The sequence below is a fragment of the Jaculus jaculus genome, chromosome 4, assembly GCF_020740685.1.
Source record: "Jaculus jaculus isolate mJacJac1 chromosome 4, mJacJac1.mat.Y.cur, whole genome shotgun sequence".
Lineage (NCBI taxonomy): Eukaryota > Metazoa > Chordata > Mammalia > Rodentia > Dipodidae > Jaculus > Jaculus jaculus.
Window position 1 is genome coordinate 56,196,934 of NC_059105.1, and position 26,285 is coordinate 56,223,218.

The window sequence follows — 26,285 nt, forward strand, 5'->3', positions numbered from 1 at the left end:
AGAACTGATTTGGTCCACTGTAGAATAAAGAGACTTAGATTAAATTCAGTATAGTGTGTTAAAAAATGCATGTGCCACCTTGTGCAGCTGGATTTACGAGGGTACTGGGGTATCACACCTGGATCCTTAGGCTTTGTAGACAATCACTTTAATCACTGACCCATCTCTCCAGCCCTGAAATATTTTTTCTTTTAAGATACATTAAAAATGTAATTCTGAAGCTGGGGAGATTGCTCAGTTGTTAAAGGTACTTGCGTACAAAGCGTGATGGCCTGGGTTCAATTCCCCAGTACCCACATAAAGCCAGTTGCATAAAGTAGCACATGCATTTGGAATTTATTTGCAGTGGCAGGAGGCCCTGACATGCCCATTCCTTCCCTCTCTCTCATTCTCTCTCTCTGTCTCTGCTTACAAATAAATAAAATATTTTTAAAACTGTAATTCTGACTGTAAGGAGTCTTGGCATTATGTCTTCTCTGCAGCAGGGCCAGTCAGAACTATGCATTCATGAGTACTTCTAGAATGTGTTTAGGTACCTCATGCAACTGGTCATCCACAGATTCTGGAGAAGTGGGACAAAGTACAGCCACTTGGCAACAGTAGTGCCAAAACTGAGTGTCCAGAATATTTTTTTATTCAGTTTGTGGAATTTATTGAACTTAAAAAACCCTCACATTGTATAAGCTGTATAATTTTTCCTTTTTTAAATAAGTATTTATTTATTTACTTATTTGCATCTGGAATGCCAGGGCCTGTTGACACTGCAAACAGAATTTCAGATGCTTATCCCACTTTTTGCCTCTAGTCTTTATGCATGTGTCTGGGGAAATGAATCCAGACCAGGAGAGAGAGACAGAGAAAGAGAGACAGAAACAGAGACAGAGAGAGGTGTGTAGGTATGCCAGGGTCTCTTACCAGTGCAAACAAATGGCCACCCAGCTTTACATGGGTGGCTGGGGAAATGAATCCAGGCTATCAGGCTTTGCAAGCAGGCACCTTAAGCTGCTGAGCCATCTCCCTAGATGCAGTTTTTCATGACGTACAATTATTACCAGAAGTTTTCTTTCAGTTTCTTCTCTCATGAAAATTTTATTTTTACAATTTAATTTCTTTGCTGATTATATTTTATAGGTCATGCATTTCTAGTCTGAATTTCCTAAATTTTTACTGAAGTAATTTTATTCTTTCAACAGCTTATCATTTTTTATTTTATTTATTAGAGAGAGAGAGAGAGAGGAAAAGGCAGATAGAATGGGCACACCAGAGGATACACATATGAAAGGAAACATGTGACATTTGGCTTTCTGGGCCTGGGTTACCTCACTAAGTATAATCCTTTCCAGATTCATCCATTTTCCCACAAATTTCATATTTCTTTACTGCTAAGTAGAACTCCATTGTATAAATGTGCCACATCCATTATCCACTTATCAATTGAGGGACATCTTGGCTGGTTCCATTTCTTAGCTGTTGTGAATAGAATGGCAGTAAACATGGTTGAGTAAGTATCTCTAATGTAGTGAGATGAGCCCTTAGGATATATGCCTAGGAGTGGTATAGCTGGGTCATAGGGTAAATCTACTTTTAGCTGTCTCAAAGAACCTCCACACTGATTTCTACAATGGCTGGACCAGATGCATTCCCACCAACAGTGTAGAAGGGTTCTTCTTTTTCCACATCCTGGCCAGCATTTATTGCCATTTGTTTTCATGATCGTAACCATTCTGACAGGAGTGAGATGGAATCTTAAAGTAGTTTTAATTTGCATTTCCCTAATGGCTAGGGACATAGAACAGTTTTTAGATGTTTATATGCCATCTGTATTTCTTCTTTTGAGAACTCTGTTATTTAATTCCATAGCCCATTTTTTAATTGGGTTGATTTCTTATTTAGTTTTCTGAGTACTTTGTATATCCTGGATATTAATCCTCTCTCAGATAAAAAGTTGGCAAAGATTTTCTCCCATTCTGTAGGTTGCCTCTTTGCTCTCTTCAGAGTGTCCTTTGCTGTACAAAAGCTTTGTGATTTCTTTTATTCCAGTTTTGATTTTTCACTACTCCTGTGTGGCTTTGTGTTTATTTGATTCAATTTAAAAATGTTTTATTTATTTATTTGCAAGCAGAGAGAGGGAGAGAGAGAGAGAGGGAGAGAGAGAGGGAGAGAGAGAGAGAGAGAGAGAGAGAGAGAGAGAAAGAGGCAGGCAGGCAGCAGAGAGACAGAGTGCACACTTCATACTGAACTTGGCTTTATGTGGTACTGGGCAATCGAACTTGCATCATTAGGCCTTGCAGCAAGCATGTTAACTGCTAAGCCATCTCTCCAGCTGCTAATTCATTTTTTTTTTTTTCCTGTGAGTGATGAAAATTTCTTGAGTAGGTTTTTAATCTTTTAAAGTTCTGTCAGGAATTGCCTCTTTAAAAGAAAAAAAAAGGAAGAAAATCACAGATGCAGGCTGCAGTAGCCATGGCACAGGTTTCAACAGTTAATAGATTAGACATTACTTAGAATTCATTTGACTTGGATCAGTTATTCCTAATCTTGATTTATTTTGATATTCTAAAAGAGTTTTGATAGAAAGGCTCTTATACATTTGGCATGGTATTTTAAAAAAATAGTTCATATAACTTAGTCTTTGAAACATTTTTAGTTGCTTGCATTAGAATCACTAAAGTTACAATAGTAGATTTCTACTGCCAGAGATCCAAGCTTGTGGAATTTTAAGAGTCCTGGCTCCTCAAACACTTAATGTGTAGACAGATTAAAGAATTGCTGTGTTCTTATATTTTTACACATTTTTATTTGGGGGGGGGTCATGAGAGAGTAAAAGTGAGTGTATGGGTATGCCTGGGCCTCTTGCTACTGCAAATGAACCCTAGACACCCCTAGACACATGTGCCACTTTGTGGATCTGGCTTTATATGAATATGGGAGGAATTGAACCCAGGCTTGCCAGGCTTTGTAAGCAAATGACTTTAACTGCTGAGTCATTTCCCCAGTTTAGACTTTTGTTTAATTTTATTCATTTATTTGTGTGTGGTTTTGTGTGTTTTTTACACATGGCACATTTGTGAAAGTCGGAGAACTACTTCAGGTGTGTGCTTTACCCCCTTTTGAGATAGCTCTTGTTAGCTAAGTCTTCCAGGTTAGAATTCTCTTGAATCTGCCTCCCATTTTCACAGGCACTCTGGAAATCACGAATGCTTTTGCCATTTTACGTCTGGCTCTATGTAGGTCCTGGGGATTAAACCTGGAACTCTAGGCTTTGTAAGCAAATACCTTAAACGTCTGAGCAATCTCATAGGCCTTTGTACAGAATTTTTGAGAAAGAAAGATTTATTACTAAGTTTCATTACCTATAAAAAGCAAGAAGCAGATCAGATAAATATTAAATATTTTGATGACAAAGCTGTCATTAACCAATAGAAGCTATTTGTTAAAATAGATTTTTTTTTTCATAAGGCCTTCTTTGGAGAAATGTAAAATACTTTAAGCTATCTAAAACTTTGGGCTGGAGAGATGGCTTCACAGTTAAGCACTTGCCTGTGAAGCCTAAGGACCGTGGTTCAAGGCTTGATTCCCCAAGGACCCATGTTAGCCAGATGCACAAGGGGCTACACATGTCTGGAGTTTGTTTTCAGTGGCTGGAGGCCCTGGCACGCCCATCCTCCCTCCCTCCCTCCCTCCCTCTCTCTCTCTCTCTCTCTCTCTCTCTCTCTCTCTCTCTCTCTCTCTCTCTCTTTCTCTCTCTCTCTCTGTCTGTCCTGTTGCTCCCAAATAAATAAATTTAAAAAAAAAAACTTAGTCATAAATCCTCATCACCCCAAAACCCAGTCATGGTGGTGCACACCTGTAGTCTCAGCACTGAGGGGTAGTGGCAGGCAAGTCAGAAGTTCAGAGTCATCCTCTGCTATGTAGGGAGTTCAAGAATAGCCTGGGAGTTAGCCCGATTTATAATAAAACAAAGTTCTTTTCTCTTAGTAAGCACGATCAGCATACAAACATTTTTAAAGGGATGGTCCTTGATCTCTGCTCCTTTTTGCATCTCAAGGTTTCCACTCATTTTAATCTTTAAAAAATAACATGATTTCCTGGGTAAAGTTCTTGCCCAAGAATGTGGAATTGCTGTAACTTTTGTAGCATTGAAAACAAAACAAACCAACATGGAGGGGAGTCAGTGACCAGCTTGGATAGTGTGGTTGTAATTAGGTTCTGTTGTTTTTGTGATGGTATAGTTATAAATGCACGGCCCTTGTAACTGAATTTAAATAGGCAAGTTCTTATCCTTCAACTTTCTTTTTCCTATTTTAATTAGTCTCTTTCAGATGCACTAATTTCCCTTCAGATGGTATACCCTCGAAGGAACCTTTCAGCTGACCAGTGGAGAAATGCTCAATTGTTGAGTCTCATCAGTGCACCCAGTACAATGCTTAATCCTGCACAGTCTGACACTGTATGGTTCTCTTTTACCTTTTGGGGCAAAATAAGTGGTTTTTAGGATATAGCAACATTAACGTTCATTTGTCAGTGAGATTTATTGTGAAATTCTCACTAGTTAAGTCATACCAGATGATTTGTTTTTATATATAAAAATTTAACATTAAATTAATACAATTAATTAAATAATATATATAATATAATTAAATAATTATATGAGCATTGTACTTTGAAATTTAAAAAGTTTGCTTTGTTAGGGTAGAAAAATTAAAGAGACATAAAGAAAACGTAAACATCATAGCAATAAGAGAAAAGCATTCTATTGTATTTTCTTTATGTGAGCATAGACACTATGGAGGATGCACACTTGACAGTTCAGTGGTTTGGTGGAGACAGGCATCTTCCCCTTTTCACTTGATTAAAGTTTTATTTCTTAGAATAATGTAAATGCTTGAAATAGGCTTGAGAACTGGAAAGTTGTTATTCATCAGAAGACAAGAAGTTGAGAGTGTGCAAGTGTGAGTGGGCTTAGCTCTTACTGTTGACTGCAAATTTAAATACAGGTTACTAAACACTTGTCCAACTTTTCAAATTTCTTGTAGTATTTGAACCAAGAAATGTATAGTAAGGATTCTTAGGAGGAAGACAGGAGAGTGACTAAATATGGAATTCTTTAAAGAATTTCTTTAAAGCACAAATGTTTATATTTTTTTTTTAAGATGCCTTGTGAATATTTGTCTTTGGATGCAATGGAAAAATGGATTATCTGTAAGTAAAATTGTTTAGTTACAGGATTGCTAATTGGATTTTGGGTTTTAGAGAATAGTACCTGGTGATATGTCTTAGCTCTGTGCTTCATTTTGGGCTGGCACAGATGTGGTAAACACATAGATGGCTTACCTTATTCATTCCTCATATAGGCCCTGACAGAATGGAATTAGTTATAGGTGAAAGAAAGGCTTAGGCTAACTGCAGAGCTACATTGCCTTGCTTTTTCTGTGTAATTTTTAAAACTACATATTTGTTTTAACTTCTGTGTTCAGTTAAGATTTTTGGTTTTAATTTACTTTGGTATATCTAATAAATGTCATGTTTGGTAGTTGATAAATTATAATTGGAAAAGAAAAATACTGTTTCTTACATATAACTTTATTATATTACCAATCACTTAACCTCAGTTTTGTGATTCTTTTTATGTTTCTGTATCTGTAGAAAATTACACTGTAACCAAAAGAAGTTACAGTTGACTTTGGAATACTTTTACATATGTATTTCCCTTTCTTTTTATTTCAAGTTGGCTTTATTTTATGCCATGGGATCCTAAATACTGATGCCACAGCACTGAATCTTTGGAAGCTTGCTCTTCAGAGTAGTTCTTGCCTCTCTCTCTTTCGAGACGAAGTTTTCCACATTCACAAAGCAGCAGAAGACTTATTTGTAAACATACGAGGGTATGGTGTTTCAATTGCTCTCTCTCTCTCTCTCTCTCTCTCTATTTTTTTTTGGGGGGGGGAGAAGGGTGACAACTGGATTATCTCTAGTGACATAGGTTTTAGGGACACCGCAGTGGTCACAGAATTTAGGAAGATATAGTCTATAACTATCTTACTTTGGTCCTAGCAAAATGCTTTTAACAATACTAATACTAATACAACTTTCAAAAGTTTCTTAATGTATTAAAAATCTCTAGATTTTTGCATTTTCAACTACAACATAGTTTTATAAATAACTTACAGAAAACACTGTTGTAGAGTTTTGAAATGTTTAGAAGTGTTATTTAATAATAGAATGTATTTTATAAATGTTTGAAGGGCTGGAGAGATGGCTTAGTGGTTAGGACACTTGTCTGCAAAGCCAATGGACCCTGGTTTGATTGTCCAGGACCCACATAAGCCAGGTGCACAAAGTGACGCATGCATCTGGAGTTCATTTGTAATGGCTGGAGGTCCTTGTATGCACCCATTCTCTCTTTCTGCCTGATTTGCTGTCTCTCATATAAATAAATAAACATAATATTTTAAAGTATTTGAAACAATCAAAAATACTTCATTAGGTTAATCAGAAATTGTAGGTCAGACCATTATTACATATACAAAATCACATTTTCTGATAATAGGATATATCCCAAGTGATTTATTTTTGCTCATTCCCTGTAAAGCAAATACTTCTGAAATTATTTATTTTAAAAATATTTTATTTACCTATTTTCAAGGAGAGAGAGAGAGAAAAAATGAGAATGTGCTTGTCAGGGCCTCTTGTGAGTGCATGAACCACTTAATGCATCACTGGGGAATCCAACTCAGGCCATCAGGCTTTGCTGCAAGCAACTTTAATTACTGAGCCATTTCTCTAGCTTTGAAATTATTTACTTAAAAAAAAGTTTAATACATTAGTTTCTCTTCATTTGAGATCCTGTAGCCAGTATTGAAAAGTGAAGTTGAGATGGCACTTAGTAGTACTATAAAATTATGTGAAATAAGGAACCAATAAAATACCCTGGGATTTCCTGCTTATGTTGAGTCATTATGCTAGGCTTGGTAACTTCAGATAAAAATATTATTTGCATACATTTATTTCTCATGAAGGTGAAATAAAAATGAAGCTTTTATTACTTCATTACTAAAATATAAAAATGTATTATCATTAAAATTTTGAGCCAGTGTATATCTTTGTGAGTATTGGTAGGCATATGAATTACCCTGAGGTACAAATTAAAATTCAATTTCTGGGTATCATCTGTTACTCCACGTCTCTTTCTCTCTCTCTCTCAATGTGTGTGTGTGTGTGTGTTTGTTTGTATGTATGTGATCCTTCCTGCCATTCTTCCTACTTCTTTCTGCTGTTTTTGTCTCAAGTAATGACTTTTGTTATTGTAATTGATTCTATTACTAAAATACAGAGGATCTATCAAATCATAATATGAGAAATATTGCCAGTGTGCTTTTCTGTGTTTGAGATTGAAAATCATGAAACTTATGTCTTAATATATTGACCACCTTTGTGGAATTATTTAAATATATTAGACATTTAAAATCTTGTAGTTCCTATCTATCTATCTATCTATCTATCTATCTATCTATCTATCTATCTATCTATCTACCTACCTACCTACCTACCTACCTACCTACCTACCTACCTACCTACCTACCTACCTACCTAGTGAGCTTATGTATGGTTTAAGTAAGTCTAGACATAGCACAAAACAAATCATGTTTAATTATCTTATCTTTAGCTTATTCTTTCTTTTGAGTGATCAATCTAGTTTAAAAGAGGAATTAGCATGTCAAACCATAATTATAGAAGCTTATTAGTTACAGAGACCCATGATTATATGTGCTTTGAACATTTGTTCAGAGAACAGGTGGAGCCTGTGAGTACTTCTGTACAGCAGTTGGAGTTTATTTGGTATAAGTTGTTTAGGGAGAGTGTAGAAAAATTTTTATTGTTTCCTTAACATTTTAGGAATATGAGTTTATATCACAAATATATGCCAATTTTTTTTTAAAAAGTGTGTGTCACCATGCTCTGGCCTTTTTTTTTTTTTTTTTGTATTTTAAATTTATTTATTTATTAGAGAGAGAGAGAAAGAAACAGATATAGAGAGAATGGGTGTGTTGTCAGGGCCTTCAGCTGCTGCAGACGAATTCCAAACTTCTGCATCTGGCTTATGTGGGTCCTGAGGAATTGAACCTGGGCTGGTGGGAGGCCAGTCCTTTGATTTTGCAGGCAAGTGCCTTAACCACTAACAGATTCTTCAGTCCTATTGGTATTTTCTTTTCTTAGTTTGAAAAACAAAGTCTTTTTACTAGAAGGTAACAATAATCCACAATTCTGTCTCTTACAATAACTTAAAGTAATCCTCATTTTTTTCTCATCATAAAAATCCCTACATTCAGAGCCACCTTTCATATATTTCCTTGTAGAATTTCTCTATGCTTAGGAGTGGACTTGATAAAGTCAGATGTGATAGTTTTGTGAGTACTTTAGGTATTTGGAAACCACTGTTAATTGATTTGGAAGTGTACTTTTAATATCTACTGGATTTTAATGAAGTAATATAATTTAATAAAATAAAAATCTGCATTGTGACGTTTCATATTGTTTTTGTATCATGAATGTTTTCTAGGAAGATTTTATTTGCGTATCTAAGGTACTAGGAAAAGATGTTTGAAATAGATGATAGACATTTTATTTGAGGAGTTTTTGTTGTTAATAAGTAATTTTAATTTGACTTTCAGTATTTCACATACTCTTTTTGGCTGCTGTTTTTCAAATTAAGATTGATATCGTTCAATTTTTCTTACATCTAGTTATAATAAACGTATTAACGACATAAGAGAATGCAAGGAGGCAGCTGTGTCGCATGCGTAAGTTCTATTTTCCTGTGATACTTTCAATTAAGAGTTTCTTTCTTAAAGCATTACTTTGTTAAAGTGAGTACAGAGTAGTGATTTGCAAGATGTGGTCATTGAAGGTAGGACTCCAATCAAGGAAAGTTTTTAAATTTATAACCTCCCTTTCTTGCAATTTTTGAAATATTGTGGGTAGTTTTTAATTAGTTAATTCACTAATTAATTTGAGAGAGAGGGTGGGGAATGGGTTTACCAGGGCCTCTAGCCACTGCAGACAAACTCCAGATTCATGTGCCACCTTGTGCATCTGGTTTACATGGTTACTGGGGAACCAAACATGGGATTGTAGGCTTTGCAGGCAAGTACCTTAACCACTTGGCCATCTCTCCAGCCCCATTGTAGGTTTTAAGTAGTTTTGAAATGCTGGTAAGGGAGTGCCATACAAAGGACTTCTGCTTTAATTATGACCTCTTTTTGTTCTTCACAGTCACATTTTTATGAAAATTGATAACTTCACACTGTTTCACATAATTGTTACATATGTTGATCAAAATAATAGTATGCTATTTTTATGCAAATCTAAGGTTTTAAAAAAATATTTAAAACATAAAGTGTGTGCTTTTGAGTTTTACACCCTTTACTAATTTTAGTTTATTATATTAGCACATATGTAGAAGTTAATATAAGACCTTTACACAATTTCCTTATGAATTAATTTTACATAACTGATAGCTCACCTTAGTAGTTACATACCATATACTTACATTTTCACCCACAAACTTAGATGAGAAATAATATCTTATTATCAGGATTTATAAAAGACAGAGAGATGAGAACCATTTCATAAATGAATATTAAACCACAGATTTTAAAAACTTTTATATGTGTTTAGTTTGATTTTTAATTTTGTTATTACATATATGATCATGCTTATTTTGGCAAAAGAAAATACTGACATTTCCATTTCCTCCGCCCTTAAAAATTGTTGATGTTTAAGCTGGGCATGATGGCACACGCCACTAATCGCAGAACTTGGGAGGCACAGGTAGGAAGATTGCTGTGAATTTGAGGCCACCCTGAGACTACCTAGTGAATTCCAGGTCAGTCTGAGCTAGAGTGAAATCCTACCTCAGAAAACCAGGAAAAAAAAAATGTTGTTGTTTGATACTGAGAGTTGGAAATTTTATCATCAAAGTTTAAACAGTGTGCAATAATCAGTTGATAAAATTGAAGTCCTATTTAAATTCTGAAATTTACATTTTACTTTTATTTGCTGATAATGTCTTTCTGAATACCTAGAAACAACCAAAAATGAAAGATCGCTCTAAAAGTGGCATGATTACCAGCTCTTACAATGTTCCCTTGAAAAAAGAATTATATATAAACCAACTGCTATTGACTTTGTTCTTCTAATTGTTGCATATATTGATTAAAGTAATACTATACTATTTTTATGAAAGTCTCCCCCCCCTTTTTTTTTTTAAATGTAGGGTTTCAGTCTAGCCCATGCTGACCTGGAATTTACAATGTAGTCTCAGGGTGGCCTTGAACTCTCGGCAGTCCTCCTACCTCTGCCTTCTGAGTGCTGGGATTAAAGGTGTGTGCGTCCATGCCCAGCAAAATCTAAGGTTTTAAAAAATATTAATAAATTATTTACTTGAAAGACTATGTATGTATGGAAATGCCAGAGATTCTTGCCACTGCAAATGAACTTTAGACACATGTGCCACCTTTACATGTATACTGGGGAATCAAACCTGAGTTGGAAGGCTTTGCAAGCAAGTGTCTTTAACTGTTGAGCTATCTCTCTAGCCTGATAATCAAAGTTTTATGTCAATTATAAATCAGATTTATGAAAGAAGACTATGGGTCTTAAAATTATATGTATTATTATTTGGTATTTATGTGACTCTTAATCGTGTTATATTTCTATTATGTTAGATTAAATCATGGGACATTTTAAATCATCATTATTCTTTGTCTTATCATTCTGAAGTACCATGCTTATATTATTCAAAAAATGATTTTCTAGTGCAAGTAATAATAATTTTGGAGTTAGAATTTTTTTCTAGACATGTTCATATTTAGTGCCATATTTATCTTTTTTTTTTTTTTTTTTTTTTTTTTTTGGTTTTTTGAGGTAGGGTCTCACTTTGGCTCAGGCTGACCTGGAATTCACTATGTAGTCTCAGGGTGGCCTCGAACTTTCGGCAATCCTCCTACCTCTGCCTCCCGACTATCTTTTAAAAAATATCTTTTAAGCCGTGCGTGGTGGCACATGCCTTTAATCACAGCACTTGGGAGGCAGAGTAGGAGGATCTCCATGAGTTTGAGGCCACCCTGAGACGCCATAGTGAATTCCAAGTCAGCCTGGGCTAGAGTGAGACCCTACCTTAAAAAAAAAAAAATCTTTTAGAAGATATCACTTTAAGTAGTAAACAATAACAATTCCTATAACTGGTTACTATGTGCTATATCCAGGTATTTACATTCTGTCACTGTTGATGAACAGCACACATTCCTCACAGTAATCCTATGAAGTAACAGCCAAATAATCAGTTTGTTTTCTTCTTAGGAATGATATCAGATGGCTTTATTATTGTCAGTGAAAAGATCATGTCACTGAAGTTATATACTACAGAAATGCTGTATGCCAGCATCATGAAAAATGTATATATTTTTTGAGGCAGGCATCATATTTGTTATTTAGATGAGAACTTAAAGGTTAGAGAGATGGCACCTAAGATGAAAGAGGCAGAGGAATGCATTGTATCAAAGTCATCTAAAACTAATCTGTCACAGCAAAATTACTGCTGTTGTATGATCTTTATACTTGGGTTTTGTCATATGTATCATCCATATATATCTGTATATGTATGTACAGATATTTGTGTACCTATGTATATTTCTATGGCTTTATCTAAACTTTGAAAAAAATTTTGAACAGTATCTATTTTGTATAGTATGAGAAGTTAGAAAACTTAGAAGATTTGGGGCTATTTTTGCTTATGTGAGAATAAGCTTTAATTTGTATCTGAATTTAAAAATACCTGGTATATAAACATTGAATTGGCTCCTCTAGCTTTCTGTTTGTAGAAAGCTTTTTCCCCTCCCCAGGCTGACCTGGAACTCACTCTGTAGTCTTGAACTCATGATACTACTCCTACCTTAGCCTCTCAAATCCTAAAATTAAAGATGTATACTACCATGCCTAGTTAGCTTTTTTTTGTTTGTTTGTTTTTTTGAAGTAGGTTCTCACTATAGCCCAGGCTGACCTAGAATTCACTATGTAGTCTCAGGATGGCCTTGAACTCATAGCTATCCTCCTATCTCTGCCTCATGAGGGCAGGGATTAAAAGTGTGCACCACCACACCTGGCTCCAGCTAGCTTTTTGTTCTTGAACTTTTGGTGTCTATTCAGCTTTACATGTTCAGTAGAGATATGCTTAAAGAATGTAGGTAAGTAGATGCTTACTGTGGTTCTATTTTTCATGTGAAAATTGCAAAATTACAATACAGCAAAGTAATGCTTGCCTTTAAGGATTTCATAGCCCATTCTACAAAGCACTAAACTATGTGGTTTCAGAATTATAGAACATACTCAGAAATATCTGGCCATCCTTCTTGGAGACATAGTCTCTGAAGTTGGGTAGGATTTATGCAAAGAAAAAGAAAAGGATATTTTTTAAGTTGAGGCTTCTGCTTCCTTAAGGAAAAAAAAAGTCTTTTGGACTGGAGAGATGTCTTAACAGTTAAAGGTGCTTGCTTACAAAGCCTGGTGGCCTGGGTTTGATTTCCCAGTACCCATTTAAAGCCAGATGCACAAAGTGAAGCATGCATCTGAAGTTTGTCTGCAGCAGCAATAGGCCCTGCCTTGCCCATATTTACTTAGGTCCTGTCTTGCCCATACTTATTCTCTCAAAAAATAAATAAAAACATTAATAGAAAATACTTTTGAAGTTGATCTTGACATGATGTGTTACTTTAATGGCCAATAATAATTTTTATTAGAAACAGATCAGCTATAATGACATCTTTCCCTATAGTGGCTCAATGCACAGAGAACGACGCAAGTTTTTAAGGTCTGCACTGAAAGAACTTGCTACTGTCCTCTCTGATCAACCTGGCTTGCTTGGTCCCAAGGTAAATGATTTAATTCTTATTTTGATAAATATGTCATATGAAACACTTAAAAATACTTGATCTGTATGAAATTTTACTAAGTGTGAATCAAACTACATGAAATTTTAATTCAGCCATTAATAAACTTGCTAAGCTTGACAATCACCTCACCCTTTCTGATACTTTCCTCATTTCTTATATGTGTGATCATCTTCAAACATGCCTCTACGTTCTGGCTTGTATTAGTTTCCTCTTTCAAGTTGAATCTTATCATGTCTTGCCAGTGATTTTTTTTCACTTAAAACTATGAACAAATGTTTTTAATTTTCAAATAAAACTTAACAGTGGTTTTTTTAATAGGCACTTTTTGTTTTTATGGCATTATCATTTGCCCGTGATGAAATTATCTGGCTACTTCGTCATGCAGATAACATGCCAAAGAAGAGTGCAGATGACTTTATAGATAAGTAAGTTGGTGACATTAGAATATATTATTTTCTAATTTATGGGCTGTGCAATCTGAGGACTTAAGTTGAAGCAATGCTATTTTGGAAAAACTTTTAAGGCCTTATAACAGGATATTGTATTACATCATTAAATTATGCAAATTAGAATATAATATGTAAGTTAATATTTTCTCTCTTGTACATTAGGTATAATAAAATTGGTCTTTTTCTATTGCTGTTTATAGTAATCTTTCCTATTTGTTTTTCAAGATTGCAATTGCAGAAAACATTTGAGTAAGAATCTGTATAGAGTTGTAATTCACTGAGTCATTTAAAATGTCTCTAGTTTTACACAGTCTTTCAATAAAAGTTAGATAAATAAAAACAGAGAAATAAGCCCACTCAAAAAATTTCTTGTTAATACATTACTTTTTTTTTTTTAGATAGTTTCTCACTCTAGTCCAGGCTGACCTGGAATTGACTATGTAGTCTCAGGGTGGCCTCAACCCTACAGTGATCCTCCCACCTCTGCTTCCTGAGTGCTGGGATTAAAGGCATGGGACACCAGGCCTGGCCTATACCTATGGTTTTTATTTATTTTTATACCTGTGGTTTTTTGAATGATGTATTTATGAGATGCTTGAAATTTATTTTCATTTTTTTCTGTCTGCTGTCAATTTTTAGTTATAGAAATATTTCTTTTTATTTCCATTGTTTTTTTATTAATATTAAGTATTTTTGAAGGACATATTTGAAATTAAATATTAAGCACTGCCCAAAGAAAAAATTTAAGCATTTAATATTTTCTTTTATAACAATAACTTTATTCTTTGAAATATTATTCTTGAATTTTTTAAAAGGCACATTGCTGAGTTAATATTTTACATGGAAGAACTTAGAGCACATGTAAGGAAGTACGGCCCTGTAATGCAGAGGTATTATGTGCAGTATCTTTCTGGCTTTGATGCTGTTGTTCTCAATGAACTTGTACAGGTAAAAACTATCTTCGAATATTTCCCCTTTTCTTCCCTTCCCACCTTTTTAATAATTGATTTGTTTGTTCAACAAGCTTTTATAAATTATAATCATGTGGTGGAAATACAATGTAAATAAGCCATGGTTAGATTTTGCCAAGGAGATCTTTGAATAGAGGTGAGAAAGTAATTACTTGTAACATAGGTTGGTAGATGTTACACATAACCTTGTGCAGAACTTACATAAACGCAAGACAACTGTTACTCATTCTTGGGTTGGATGTATACACTGACTAAATAATTGCAGAGGGCCATGCAAAAGACACGTCTTAAATGACTACTATGAAAGATCACCCTGGCTTAATATGGATGGCACATTGCTAGAGGACAGGGGATAAAACAGACCACAAAGGAGAGTTCCTGCAGTAGGCTGGGTTAGAGCTGATAACAGTCTGGACTTTTACAGTGACTGGAGAGAAAAGAGATAGATTATATAATTGATGATTAAGTATTAGAGGAAAAGTAGAAAAATCCTTTTTATTTTTATTTTTTTTTTAGTTTTTTTTCCTCTCTTATTTTTTTTTTATTTTTATTAACATTTTCCATGATTATAAAATATATCCCATGGTAATTCCCTCCCTCCCCACCCCCACACTTTCCCATTTGAAATTCCATTCTCCATCATATTTCCTCCCCATTACAATCATTGTAATTACATATATACAATATCAACCTATTAAGTATTCTCCTCCCTTGAAAAATCCTTTTTAAATAGTATGTGCGAGGGTGGCAAGCTAATGACAAATTCACCTGAATATGATTTAAATGTCCTAATGTTATTTTCATTTTAGATTTTCATCTATTGATTTTTAGTCTTTGTTTTTTGTTAAAATTTCTTTTTCTTTTTATAATTTATTTATTCAGTCTCTTAAATGTAAATTTCCTTTAATTTTATTGCCACATACTGTAAGAAAATAGTACTTTACTTTGCTTCACCTTATAAACTCACAAGTCTAAAACTAAGCTAATCAGCCACATGAAGGAGCAGTAAAAATCTCATTCCAAGCTACTGGTTTTCCTGCACACATGAATTTCTTCTGTCCACTAGGTGGAGCTCAGATAATTCTTTCTCTAGGAAGAAAAAAGGAGCAGAAAGCTTGTTAAATCCTGAGAGTTTTATTGACTTGTAATTTTATTTATAGTTATTCTTTACCAGATAAACAAGAGCCTGTGGTTACTATTGATTGCTTTTTCATATCAGCATAATCTGAAAACAACACAAAACTTGTGGTTTCATGTAATTTTTGAAACTGTATTGTGGCTATGTAGATGCGTAATAAATTTACAGATTTTTAAATCTCTAAAAATCTTATGTATTTTATATAAAGTGAATATACTAATACTGAGAACAATTTTAGCATTTCTTTTGAGATCATAATGATAGTCATAGCAGGAATCATAGTGATATTAAATATAATCTGTTCATTGACAATATATCTTATTAAGTCTATATAGTAACTGTTTGAATGTAGATATAATTATTATTATTTATTTAAGAATGAAGAGCTAGTACAACTCTACTGGTATCACATAAGGACATAGCCAATATTCATATTCAAGTGTTAAACACCAGAATCTGAGCTTTTTATCTTCTGCTTCTGTTGCTGGAGTACATTGATTGCCTTTAACCTTTTGCTAGTACATAAATATAGAAGAGGGACTGGAGAGATGGCTTAGCGGTTAAGACGCTTGTCTGCAAAGCCAAAGAACCCAGGTTCAACTCCCCAGGACCCACATAAGCTAGATGCACAAGAGGGCACATATTTTGAGTTTGTTTGCAGTGGCTGGAGGCCCTGGCGTGCCCATCCTCCCTCCCTTCCTCCCTTCCTTCCTCCCTCCCTCCCTCCCTCCCTCCCTACCTCCCTCCCTCCCTCCCTTTCTCTCTCTCTACCTACCTACCAATTTCTGTATCTTTCTCAAATACATAAGTAAAAATAAAATATTAAAAAACACAGAAGTTTGGAAACTTATTCATGAAGTTGATTGTTAATAGTTGTGATATTTAGTTATCTATACTTAAATATGATAAAAATAATATTTTGGCCATTCTAAGTGAGTTTTGGCAATATTTATTTTGGTGCATGCAATATGTGTGCAGATGTACACTCCGTGTAGCCATGTATGCAAAGAAAGACATAGGGTGTCCTCCTCTGTCACTGTTCTGCTTTATTCCCTGAGATGGAGTCTCTCATTGAACTGGAACATTACATTTTTTTCAGTTAAACTGGCTGACTGGAGAGCACCAGGACCATCTACTGTTAGCCCCTCAGCACTGGGGCTCCATATGTGACAATGAGTGGCTTTTTATGTGGATGCCAGAGATTGGAGTCAGATCCTCATGCTTGTGCAAGTGCTCTTGCCGACTGAGCATCTCCTGTGCCCCCATTTTGACCTTTTTAAATTTTTTATTTTATTTATTGAAAGAGAGAGAGAATGGGTGTGCCATGGCCTCCAGCCTCTGTAAACAAACTCCAGACTCATGTGCCACCTTGTACATCTAGCTTACATGGGTCCTGGGGAATTGAACCTGGGATCTTTGGCTTTGCAGGCAAATGCCTTAACTGCTAAGTCATCCCTCTAGCCCTTGACTATTTTTAAGAGTAACACCCAGTGAAATTATTCCATCCTACGGATATTCCAGTTTGTTTATCTGTTCACTAGTTGATGAACCCAACTGACATTTCCAACATTCATACTGCTATGTAGGGTCTTAAAGTTTTGAAACTGTATTTTACATACATTGTTTTATAAGCTAAGCATCTACTTTTTTATTTAAAAATAAAGAAAGGAAAAAAAATTTAAGCATTTAGTGTACATTCAGTTCACTCAATCCTTATTTTCTTGTTTTTGTTTTTATGCATACTTGAGAATGAACCCTGGGCCTCTTCCATGCTAGGAATGATCTATACTAAATCCCAAGCTACAGCCTCCGAATATTAAATACTCATTCCCTCTCTATTTCTCTCTTTCTCTCTTTTGGCGGTGGTGGGGGTGGGGGAGATTCAAGGTAGGGTTTTGCTCTAGCCCAGGCTAACCTGGAATTTACTTTGTAGTCTCAGGGTGGCCTCAAATTCATGATAATCCTCCTACCTCTGCTTCCTGAGGGCTGGGATTAAAGGCCTGTGCCACCATGCCCAGCCCAAATATTCATTCTCTTAATCAATTTGAATGATTAGTTTGCAGTGGCTGGAGGCCATGGCATGCCCATTCTCTCTCCGTATCTGCCTCTTTCTCTCTCTGTTGCTCTCAAATAAATAAATAAAAATAAACAATTTTTTTATTATGTTTTAGAGATTTTTCTGTTCTTCTTTTGTTTAGTGTATAGCCATACCTATAGTCCTATCTGACAGGTTCTTTCTTTTCTGTTTTGATTTTGTTGAAGCATATTTTACACATATTAAAAATTACTCGGAACTGGGCATAATGGCGCAATGTCTTTAATCTCAGCCCTCAGGAAGCAAGAGGTAGGAGGTTTGTGGAGAGCTCAAAGCTACCCTCTGACTACATAGTAAATTCCAGGTCAGCCTGAGCTATAGTAGAGCCTATCTCGAAAAGCCCAAAAAATAAAACAAAAAATCCAGCTGGATTTATGGCTTAGTGATTAAGGTGCTTGCCTGTGAAACCAAAGGATGCATGTTCAACTCTCCTGGTCCCACGTAAACCAGACGCAAAAAGTGACACAAGTATGCAAGGTTGCACATGTGTACAAGGTGGTATACACAGCTGGAGTTCGAATATAGTGGCTAGAGTCCCTGGCATGCCAATTCTCTCTTTCTCTTTTGCATAAAAAAGGCCAGTCTGTTGGACTTGCCTCAAAATAATATTAATAAAATTAATTTTTAAAAAATCACTGAAGGCTAGAGAGATGGCATAGTGATGAAGGCACTTGCCTGCAAAGCCTAATGCTAATTCCCCAGTATCCACATAAGCCAGAAAGTGGCATGTGTATGGAGTTCATTTGCAGTGGGTGGAGGCCCTGATGTGCCCATTCTCATTCCCTCCCTCCCTCTCTTTCTGCTTGCAAATAAATGTTTTTTAAAATTACCCACTTTTCATGTTTTGTTTTCAGTTTTATTTGCTTATTTTGGTTTTTTGAGGTAGGGTTTCACTCTAGCCCAGGCTTACCTGGAATTCACTATATAGTCTCAGGGTGGCCTTGAACTCATGGCTATCCTCCTACCTTCTCCCAAGTGCTAGGTGGGGTTCAAGGCCTGCACCACCACTCCTGGTCTTGTTTTTAATTTTGACAGCTGTGTGTGTATTCATATAACTATATGACATTTGACACAGAATGTTACCAACACCTTTAAAAGTTTTCTTGTGCAACTGTATGGTAGATATCCTCACAGATCCTCTTAACAATTGATCTATCACTGTAATTTTGTTTTTCTGACACTTTTTTTCATATGTGTGGAATCATACTTTATAATCTTTTATTTATTTCTTCTAGTGGAGTTTTTGAGATTCATGTTATTATGTTATGATGATCAGTATGTTTTTTCTCCTTCCTTCCTTTTTCCCCTTCCCTTCCCTCCCCTCCTCTTCCCTTTCCTCCTCTACCTTCCCCTCCCCTTTCCCTTCCCTTCCCCTTCTTTTTCTCCTTTCTTTCCTTCCCATCCTTCCGTCCTCCTTCCCTCTTTCCTCCTCTTCTTCCTCCTTTTTCTCTTTCTCCTCTTTCCTTCCTGAAGCAGGGTTTCACTCTAGCCCTAGGCTCACCTGAACTCACTGTAGCCTAGGCTGACCTTGAACTCAAGTTGATCCTTCTACCTCAGCCTCTCAAGTGTTGGGATTAAAGATGTGAGCCACCACCCCTGACTCTAGATCAGTATTTCACTTCTTTTCATTTCTGAAAAATATCCCATATTACAGATGTACCAGTGTATCTGCCCACTACATGATAAAACCATGAGTTGTTTCCTCACTAGATGCTTTTTGACATTACTTTTCACTTTTTAGAACCTTTCTGTTTGTCCTGAAGATGAATCAATCATTATGTCCTCTTTTGTTAACACGATGACTTCCCTGAGTGTCAAACAAGGTAAGGAAAGGCATACTGGCTTTCAGTTATATTTTCAAGTTTGAATATTAAAGTAGAGGATTTAACAGTTATATATTACAAAACCATGTGTTTTCATTTTTGGACACCTCTGATCTGTTAATTTTATTCTGTTGAAAGTAAAGATTTCCAAGATGGCTTTCAGATGGTGCTTACAAAACCCATAAGAATTATGATTTCTTGACATTTCTTTCTTTCGTTTTCTCTCTCTCTCTCTCTCTCTCTCTCTCTCTCTCTTTCTTTCTTTTTTTTTTGGCTTTTCGAGGTAGGGTCTCATGCTAGCCCAGGCTGACCTGGAATTCACTATGGAGTCTCAGGGTGGCCGTGAACTCACGGCGATCTTCCTACCTCTGCCTCCTGAGTGCTGGGATTAAAGGCTTGTACCACCATGCCTGGCCCAACTTTTTTTTTTAAGAATAAAAGATGCATTTTAGTACAAGAAAAGTAAACAAAATAGCACAAGATGGCTATATATTGTAATGAAATATATATTTTTTGTCCAACCATACCTGTAATAATAATGAATACTATTTATAATATTTTTCTATGCCTATATATTATCTGATTTAATCTACATTTCTTTCTCTTTTATTTTTTATTTTTTATTTTTCTAGGTAGGGTCTTGCTCTGGCCCAGGCTGATCTGGAAGGTGTGCACCACCATGCCTGGCTAATCTACATCTCTTTCTCTTAACAGTTACTACATTTTGTATTTATCACTAACTACTTTATAATATCAAGTTTCAGAAGCTTTTACAAAATATTTTTAAAGGAAAAAAAAAACCCTTACAGTCATGCTTAACATAATATTATTCATTGTTCCTGTTCAGTTCCAAACCCTTTTGTGTCCAAGACCTTTTTTCCACATATCTTAAATGATAGATACAGCTATATCAAACATTTTAAAATATGCCTTTAAGTTTTTAAAATTTATTTATTTTAGAGAGCTAGAGAAAGAGGCAGAGAGGGAGGGGGGGACAGAGAGAATGAATATGGGCATGCCAGAGCCTTTAGCCGTTGCAAAGAAACTCCAGACACTTGTGTTACCTTGTGCATCATGCTTACCTGGGTCCTGAAGAATCGAACCTGGGTCCTTCAGTTTTGCAGGCAAGTGCCCTAACCACTAAGTCATCTCTCCAGCCCTCAAATTTTTATTGTATTTTTTATTGTATCAGTTACAGGGTGCAGACAAATAGGGCTATGGGAGAAATTGAATAAACTTGACAATGTCAGATTTGAATTTAACATATGAAACATAAAATGTACACAGAACAGTAGTTACTACTTTATTTGACAAATTTAGAAACTCTAGAGTTTCCCCAAAGGATTTGAGAGCAAACTTCTCAATTATTTAACCTAATTCATTCATGCTCTGGGAGCTATTAAGTATGAATGGTAGATATATCAGTCTCAGCAACTGATGTTGTAAGTAGATCACCTGTCCCTTATATGAACATTACATTCCACTACTTTGATGTGGGATTTAAAAAATGTAGGTCTGAACTCATGAAAACTTAAGATCAGTAAGTTATATGCATAATCTAGATCAGTCAGTTTTATGGCTTCTCCATTAACTAATGAAAGTATTGTGGAGAAGTCTACTTCATCATAACTACCTGCTTATCTTTATAGGATTTGAGAAATGCTTCAGTCTTAGCTTTTAAGTAAAAATTTGTTATTTTTTGTTTTTAATTATAAATTGCACTTCTTGTAAAATTTACCATGGTAAATCTGTTTTTGAGTTTGTTCAGTAGTGTTAAAGTATATTATCAAACCATCAATCTCCAGAATTTTTCATCTTGAGAAACTAAAGCTCTGGCTATTAACTCTCCATTTTCTGCTACTATCAGCCTCTGGTAACCACCACCCAAGTTAGGATTTTTTAAGTTAGACTGCTCTAGATATCTCATAAAGTGAGCCATGCAGTTTTATCTTTTTGTGACTGGCTTCTGCTTCTCCTTTTCTGCCTCTCCTGTTTTGAAGTGGACCTTGCTCTGTTCCTTAAGCTGTTCTCCAACACCTTGTGCTCAAGCAGTCCTTCTGCCTTAGCCTCCCAAGTAGGGGTTTGAGGTGTATTGTATACCTCTGTACCTGGCTGTGACTCTTGTTTCATAATCAGAATTTCCTCAGTGTTCAGCCATATGTTAGAGTGGACTAATACTCCATTGACATGATGTACTACACCATATGTATTAATTCAGCTGCCACCTTTGGCCACAGTGAATTATTTTGCTGTGAGTACATGTGTACAAATATCACTTTAAGACTCTGCTTTTCTTTTGGTTATACACAGAAATAAAATTGTCTTAGCTCTGAAATTATAAAGAGTGATTATAAATTTGTCAGAATATTGATTTATTTTGTAATCTCTTTTCTACTATTGCAGTTGAAGATGGGGAAGTATTTGATTTCAGAGGAATGAGATTAGATTGGTTTAGATTACAGGTAAGAATAACTTACATTTTGAAAAACCTTTTATTGACAATTTTCATACATGTTTATTATTTAATTTGATCATCAGCCCCTCTCTTCTTTTATGCCCCTTCCACAGAGCCCCTTTTTCTTTGTAACTTCTACTTTTATGTGTGTTTATTTGTTTGTTTTGCTCTCCTCCACCATCCATGATAGAATGATGATGGGTCCAGGTTTTGTGCAGATACTAACAGTTGCTGTGAGGTCATGAATGCAGTGCCCACTTGATTGCTCTAAGGCAGTGTTCTAAAGCACTCTTTCCCATTGTCAAACTCTTAACATTCTTTTCCACCCCTTGTTTCACAATGTTCTCTGAGCCTTGGAGGAGGTGATAAAGATGTCTGATTTAGCACTAAGCAAGAATAACTTAATTTTTATTCTGTTGTGTTATTGAGTAAATTAGTTAGCATGAACATTATTATAACCAATCTGTATAAATAATTATGTGCATATTGAAAGGACTTCATATAACTATAAAATAAACATTTTGAAGTATTTATTAAACCTGGTTAAATATATTTCTAACTTAAGCCAATATAAATGTTTTAAAAATTAAGATTAAATTTAATTTTATGTTCAAAAATTTAAAGGCTTTATTTTTTTATTTTTTGAGAGAGAGAAGCAGAGAAAGAATGGGCATGCGGGGCCTTTCAGCCCCTGTGAATGAACTCCAGACACGCCCACCCCCTTGTGGGTATGCATGGCATTGCATGCTGGCATCACTTGCATCTGGCTATTCATGGGATCTGGAGGATTCCAACTGGAGTTCTTAAGCTTCACAGGCAAAGGCCTTAACTAAAGCATCTCTCCAGCCCAGAAATTTATGTCCGTATATATTTCATGGTTATTCTCATTTTAAAGCAAAAGTACAGTTACTCTTGGCAAAATATTTATAATGTAGTTATCAACTTAAATTTTTTTTTTTTTTTGAGAGCGACAGGCAGAGAGAGAAAGAGGCAGGTAGATAGAGAATGGTTATGCCAAGGCCTCCAGCCACTGCAAACGAAGTCCAAATGCATGCGCCACCTTATGCATCTGGATTACATGGGTCCTGGGGAATCAAGCCTGAACTATGGTCCTTAGGCTTCACAGGCAAGTGCTTAACTGCTAAGCCATCTCTCCAGCCCCCATTATAAACTTTTTTTGAGTAAAGTGTCAGTTGATGAAAATGTTAAGTGTGTATACTATACAGTGTTTGTCATAACTACTCAGCACTGCCGTTGTAGTGCAAGAACTGTTGTAGACAATACATCATGTCATGACTGTTTCAGCAAAACTTTGTTTATACAAAGAAGCATCCAGACTGTAGTTTATCATCGTCATCTGATCCAGTGTCAAAATCTTTCATTTTTTGGAAATATAGGAATACATAGTTTTAGATTTAAAAATGTTCACTCCTTGTGTATTTCTCATAGTATATCTAAGTGCTTTAAAAATTGAAGCCTACCATCTTTGTATATACTGTAGACTGAACAGTAGAACTTAATCATCTTAAGTATTTCTAGTACTCGTGGAAATAGAGGACTTACTCTCTCATTTGGGAATTTTCTGATCTAGCTATGGGTACAAGGCATAAAAGATAGAAAAATTAAAAATAGTTGAAAATCTGAAAGACTGAGTTATGTGATGTCACAGATAGAATGTGATTGTTAACTACAACCTGAGAAGGACAAAAGCTTTCAAAATTAGAAATGGTGCTTATGGATTTAGAGAAAAGAGAAAGATTTTAACTAGTCTTTGAATTAGAATTTGAATATGAGAACAGCTTGTGCAATAACAGGGCATAAGCCAGGCATGGTGGCACACACCTTTAATCCCAGCACTTGGGAGGCAGAGTTAGGAGGATTGCCATGAGTTCAAGGCCACCCTGATACTACATAGTGAATTCCAGGTCAGCCTGAGCTAGAGTGAGACCCTACCTCAACACCCCCCCCCACCAAAAAAAGGCACAAATGAGTCAAAGACAAATTTATCAACTTTTAAAAATGTATATTTTATTTATTTATTTGAGAGAGAGAGAGTCAGAGGAAGAGGCAGAGAGAAAGAGAGAAGGTTGTGCCAGGGCCTCCAGCCACTGCAGACGAACTCCAGACACATGCACCCCCTTGTGCGCTTGGCTTACATGGGTCCTGGAGAAATCGAACCGGGGTCCTTAGGCTTCGCAGGCAAACACCTTAACCACGAAGCCGTTTTTTAGCCCCCAAATTTAGTGACTTTTGAGTATGAAGTTTCACTCCAAGAAAGATCTGACTTAGATCACTCACCATTGGTTTCTGGTTAATGTACCAGAGTGGCTAGACAGGTGCACACTAGAGATGTGGCGAGGGTGTTGCTGATACTAATGGTTGCAGCAGGCGAACTAGTAGCAGCTGCTGGGAGTCTCTGGGAGAATTTTAATGCTTTGTGCCCTTACTGGTGTCCTTTTCAATTTTAATACTAAGGGAATTATTCTTCTATGGATTGCTATCATGCGTCTCTTTTTAATATTTTTTTATTTGTTTATTTATATATTTGAGACTGACAAAGAAAGAGAGAGAAAGAGTGAGAGGATGGCCGCACCAGGGCCTCCAGACAATGCAAATGAACTCCAGATGCATGCTTCCCCTTGTTCATCTGGCTTCTGTGCATCCTGGGTAATCAAGTTTCAAACCAGGGTCCTTAGGCTTCACAGGCAAGTCCTTAACCACTAAGCCATCTCTCCAGCCCTCTCTTTTCTTTCTTAAGGTGAGGTCTACCTCTTAACCCAGGCTGACCTAGAATGTAAAACTAACTCTGCAGACCAGGCTGGACTCAAGAAGAGATAGTTTTATATTTATGTATTATTTGGTATTTTCCCCCACCTATGAAGGGACCTCATTCCCCTGTATATTATGTTAGTCCCTTAATAATCTGTAGATCCTTTTAAAATGTCATCTTTACTTCAGTTATTTAATTTATTTGGACTGATTGTATTCTCTACTAATACTCTTAATAGTTTAGTAATATATTTCTTTTTTTTTTTTTAAAGCCTCAGTGCTTTTAAATTTTTTGTTGTTGTTGTTCATATTTTATTTATTTATTTGAGAGTGACAGACACAGGGAGAAAGACAGATAGAGGGAGAGAGAGAGAATGGGCACTCCAGGGCTTCCAGCTACTGCAAGCGAACTCCAGACGCGTGTGCCCCCTTGTGCATCTGGCTAACGTGGGACCTGGGGAACCGAGCCTCGAACCGGGGTCCTTAGACTTCACAGTCAAGCGCTTAACTGCTAAGCCATCTCTCCAGCCCCCCCCTTTTTTTTTTGGTGTTTTGACATAGGGTCTCACTCTGGTCCAGGCTGACCTGGAATTAACTCTGTCATCTCAGGATGGCCTTGAACTCATGGCAATCCTCCTACCTCTGCCGCCTGAGTGCTGGGATTAAAGACGTACACCACCACGCCCGGCTTTAGTAATATATTTCTCTTTGCATTGTTGTCAGTTATTTCAGAAGAGTGTGTTAAGTTATTTTAATGTGGCACTATTTCTTTTCAATCTATCTTCACAAGGTTACTTAACCTGGGGTTGCCAATTGGGCATCAGTTAATGGAAGTCTTCATTAACTCATGGCCACAATGACTTCTTTTTTTTTAAATTTTTTGTTTATTTTTATTTATGTGTTTGAGAGTGACAGAGAGAGAAAGAGTAAGTTAGAGTGAGAGAGTGGGCATGCTAGGGCCTCCAGCCAATGCAAACTCCAGACGCGTGTGCCCCTTTGTGCATCTGGCTAACGTGGGTCCTGGGGAATTGAGCCTCAAACCTGGGTCTCTAGGCTTCACAGGCAAGTGCTCAACCGTCAAGCCATCTCTCCAGCCCCACAATGGCTTCTTTATACAGTAAAACTGATAGAAGATAAATAAATCTAGTTCAGCATTATCATAAAGGTTTAGTATGTATTTGAATTCAGAAAGTTGTCATCATTGTTCCTTATTTACTCCCCTTTCCTGACAGATAAAGGTAAGAAATTAGAAAACCAGGGGCTGAGAATATAGCTCAATTGTAATATTTGCCCACCATCCTAGCATGTGTGAGGCCCTAGGTTTAATTTGAAGCACAGCAATATATATGTGCTTTCTCTGTGGCCCTGCTAGCCTAGTGAATGGTCTACCCAAAAGTTCCTTATCATTGGAGGGTTGGAAAATTGATGTTTTTTCTTACATATAAGACAATCATTTAGTGTCTTACTGCTTTATTGATATTGCCAGAGGGCATTGGAGCTCCAATGATTGAGAGACCAAGCATTTAATATTCCATGGTATAGGAAGCAGTGTGTCAGTGCATGTGTATCATCCCCCAAGTCTCTGAGTGCCCTGCAGGCATAGTGCAGAGGGATCAGATGAATGCTGTCTATGCA

At 36.1% G+C, this 26,285-nt stretch overlaps 1 protein-coding gene across 4 annotated transcripts in view; it reads left to right on the forward strand.

The window, feature by feature from the left end:
* Positions 1-26,285, forward strand: part of Nckap1 (NCK associated protein 1) — a 108,640-nt gene that overhangs the window by 36,184 nt on the left and 46,171 nt on the right. For all 4 annotated transcript variants that reach the window (XM_045147267.1, XM_045147268.1, XM_045147265.1 and 1 more), the window contains 9 exons: positions 4,313-4,450; positions 5,154-5,202; positions 5,729-5,885; positions 8,745-8,801; positions 12,833-12,929; positions 13,269-13,375; positions 14,215-14,347; positions 19,345-19,426; positions 21,830-21,888. In XM_045147267.1, coding sequence (XP_045003202.1) covers positions 4,313-4,450; positions 5,154-5,202; positions 5,729-5,885; positions 8,745-8,801; positions 12,833-12,929; positions 13,269-13,375; positions 14,215-14,347; positions 19,345-19,426; positions 21,830-21,888 — 879 coding nt within the window. The remainder of the gene's footprint in view (positions 1-4,312; positions 4,451-5,153; positions 5,203-5,728; positions 5,886-8,744; positions 8,802-12,832; positions 12,930-13,268; positions 13,376-14,214; positions 14,348-19,344; positions 19,427-21,829; positions 21,889-26,285) is intronic.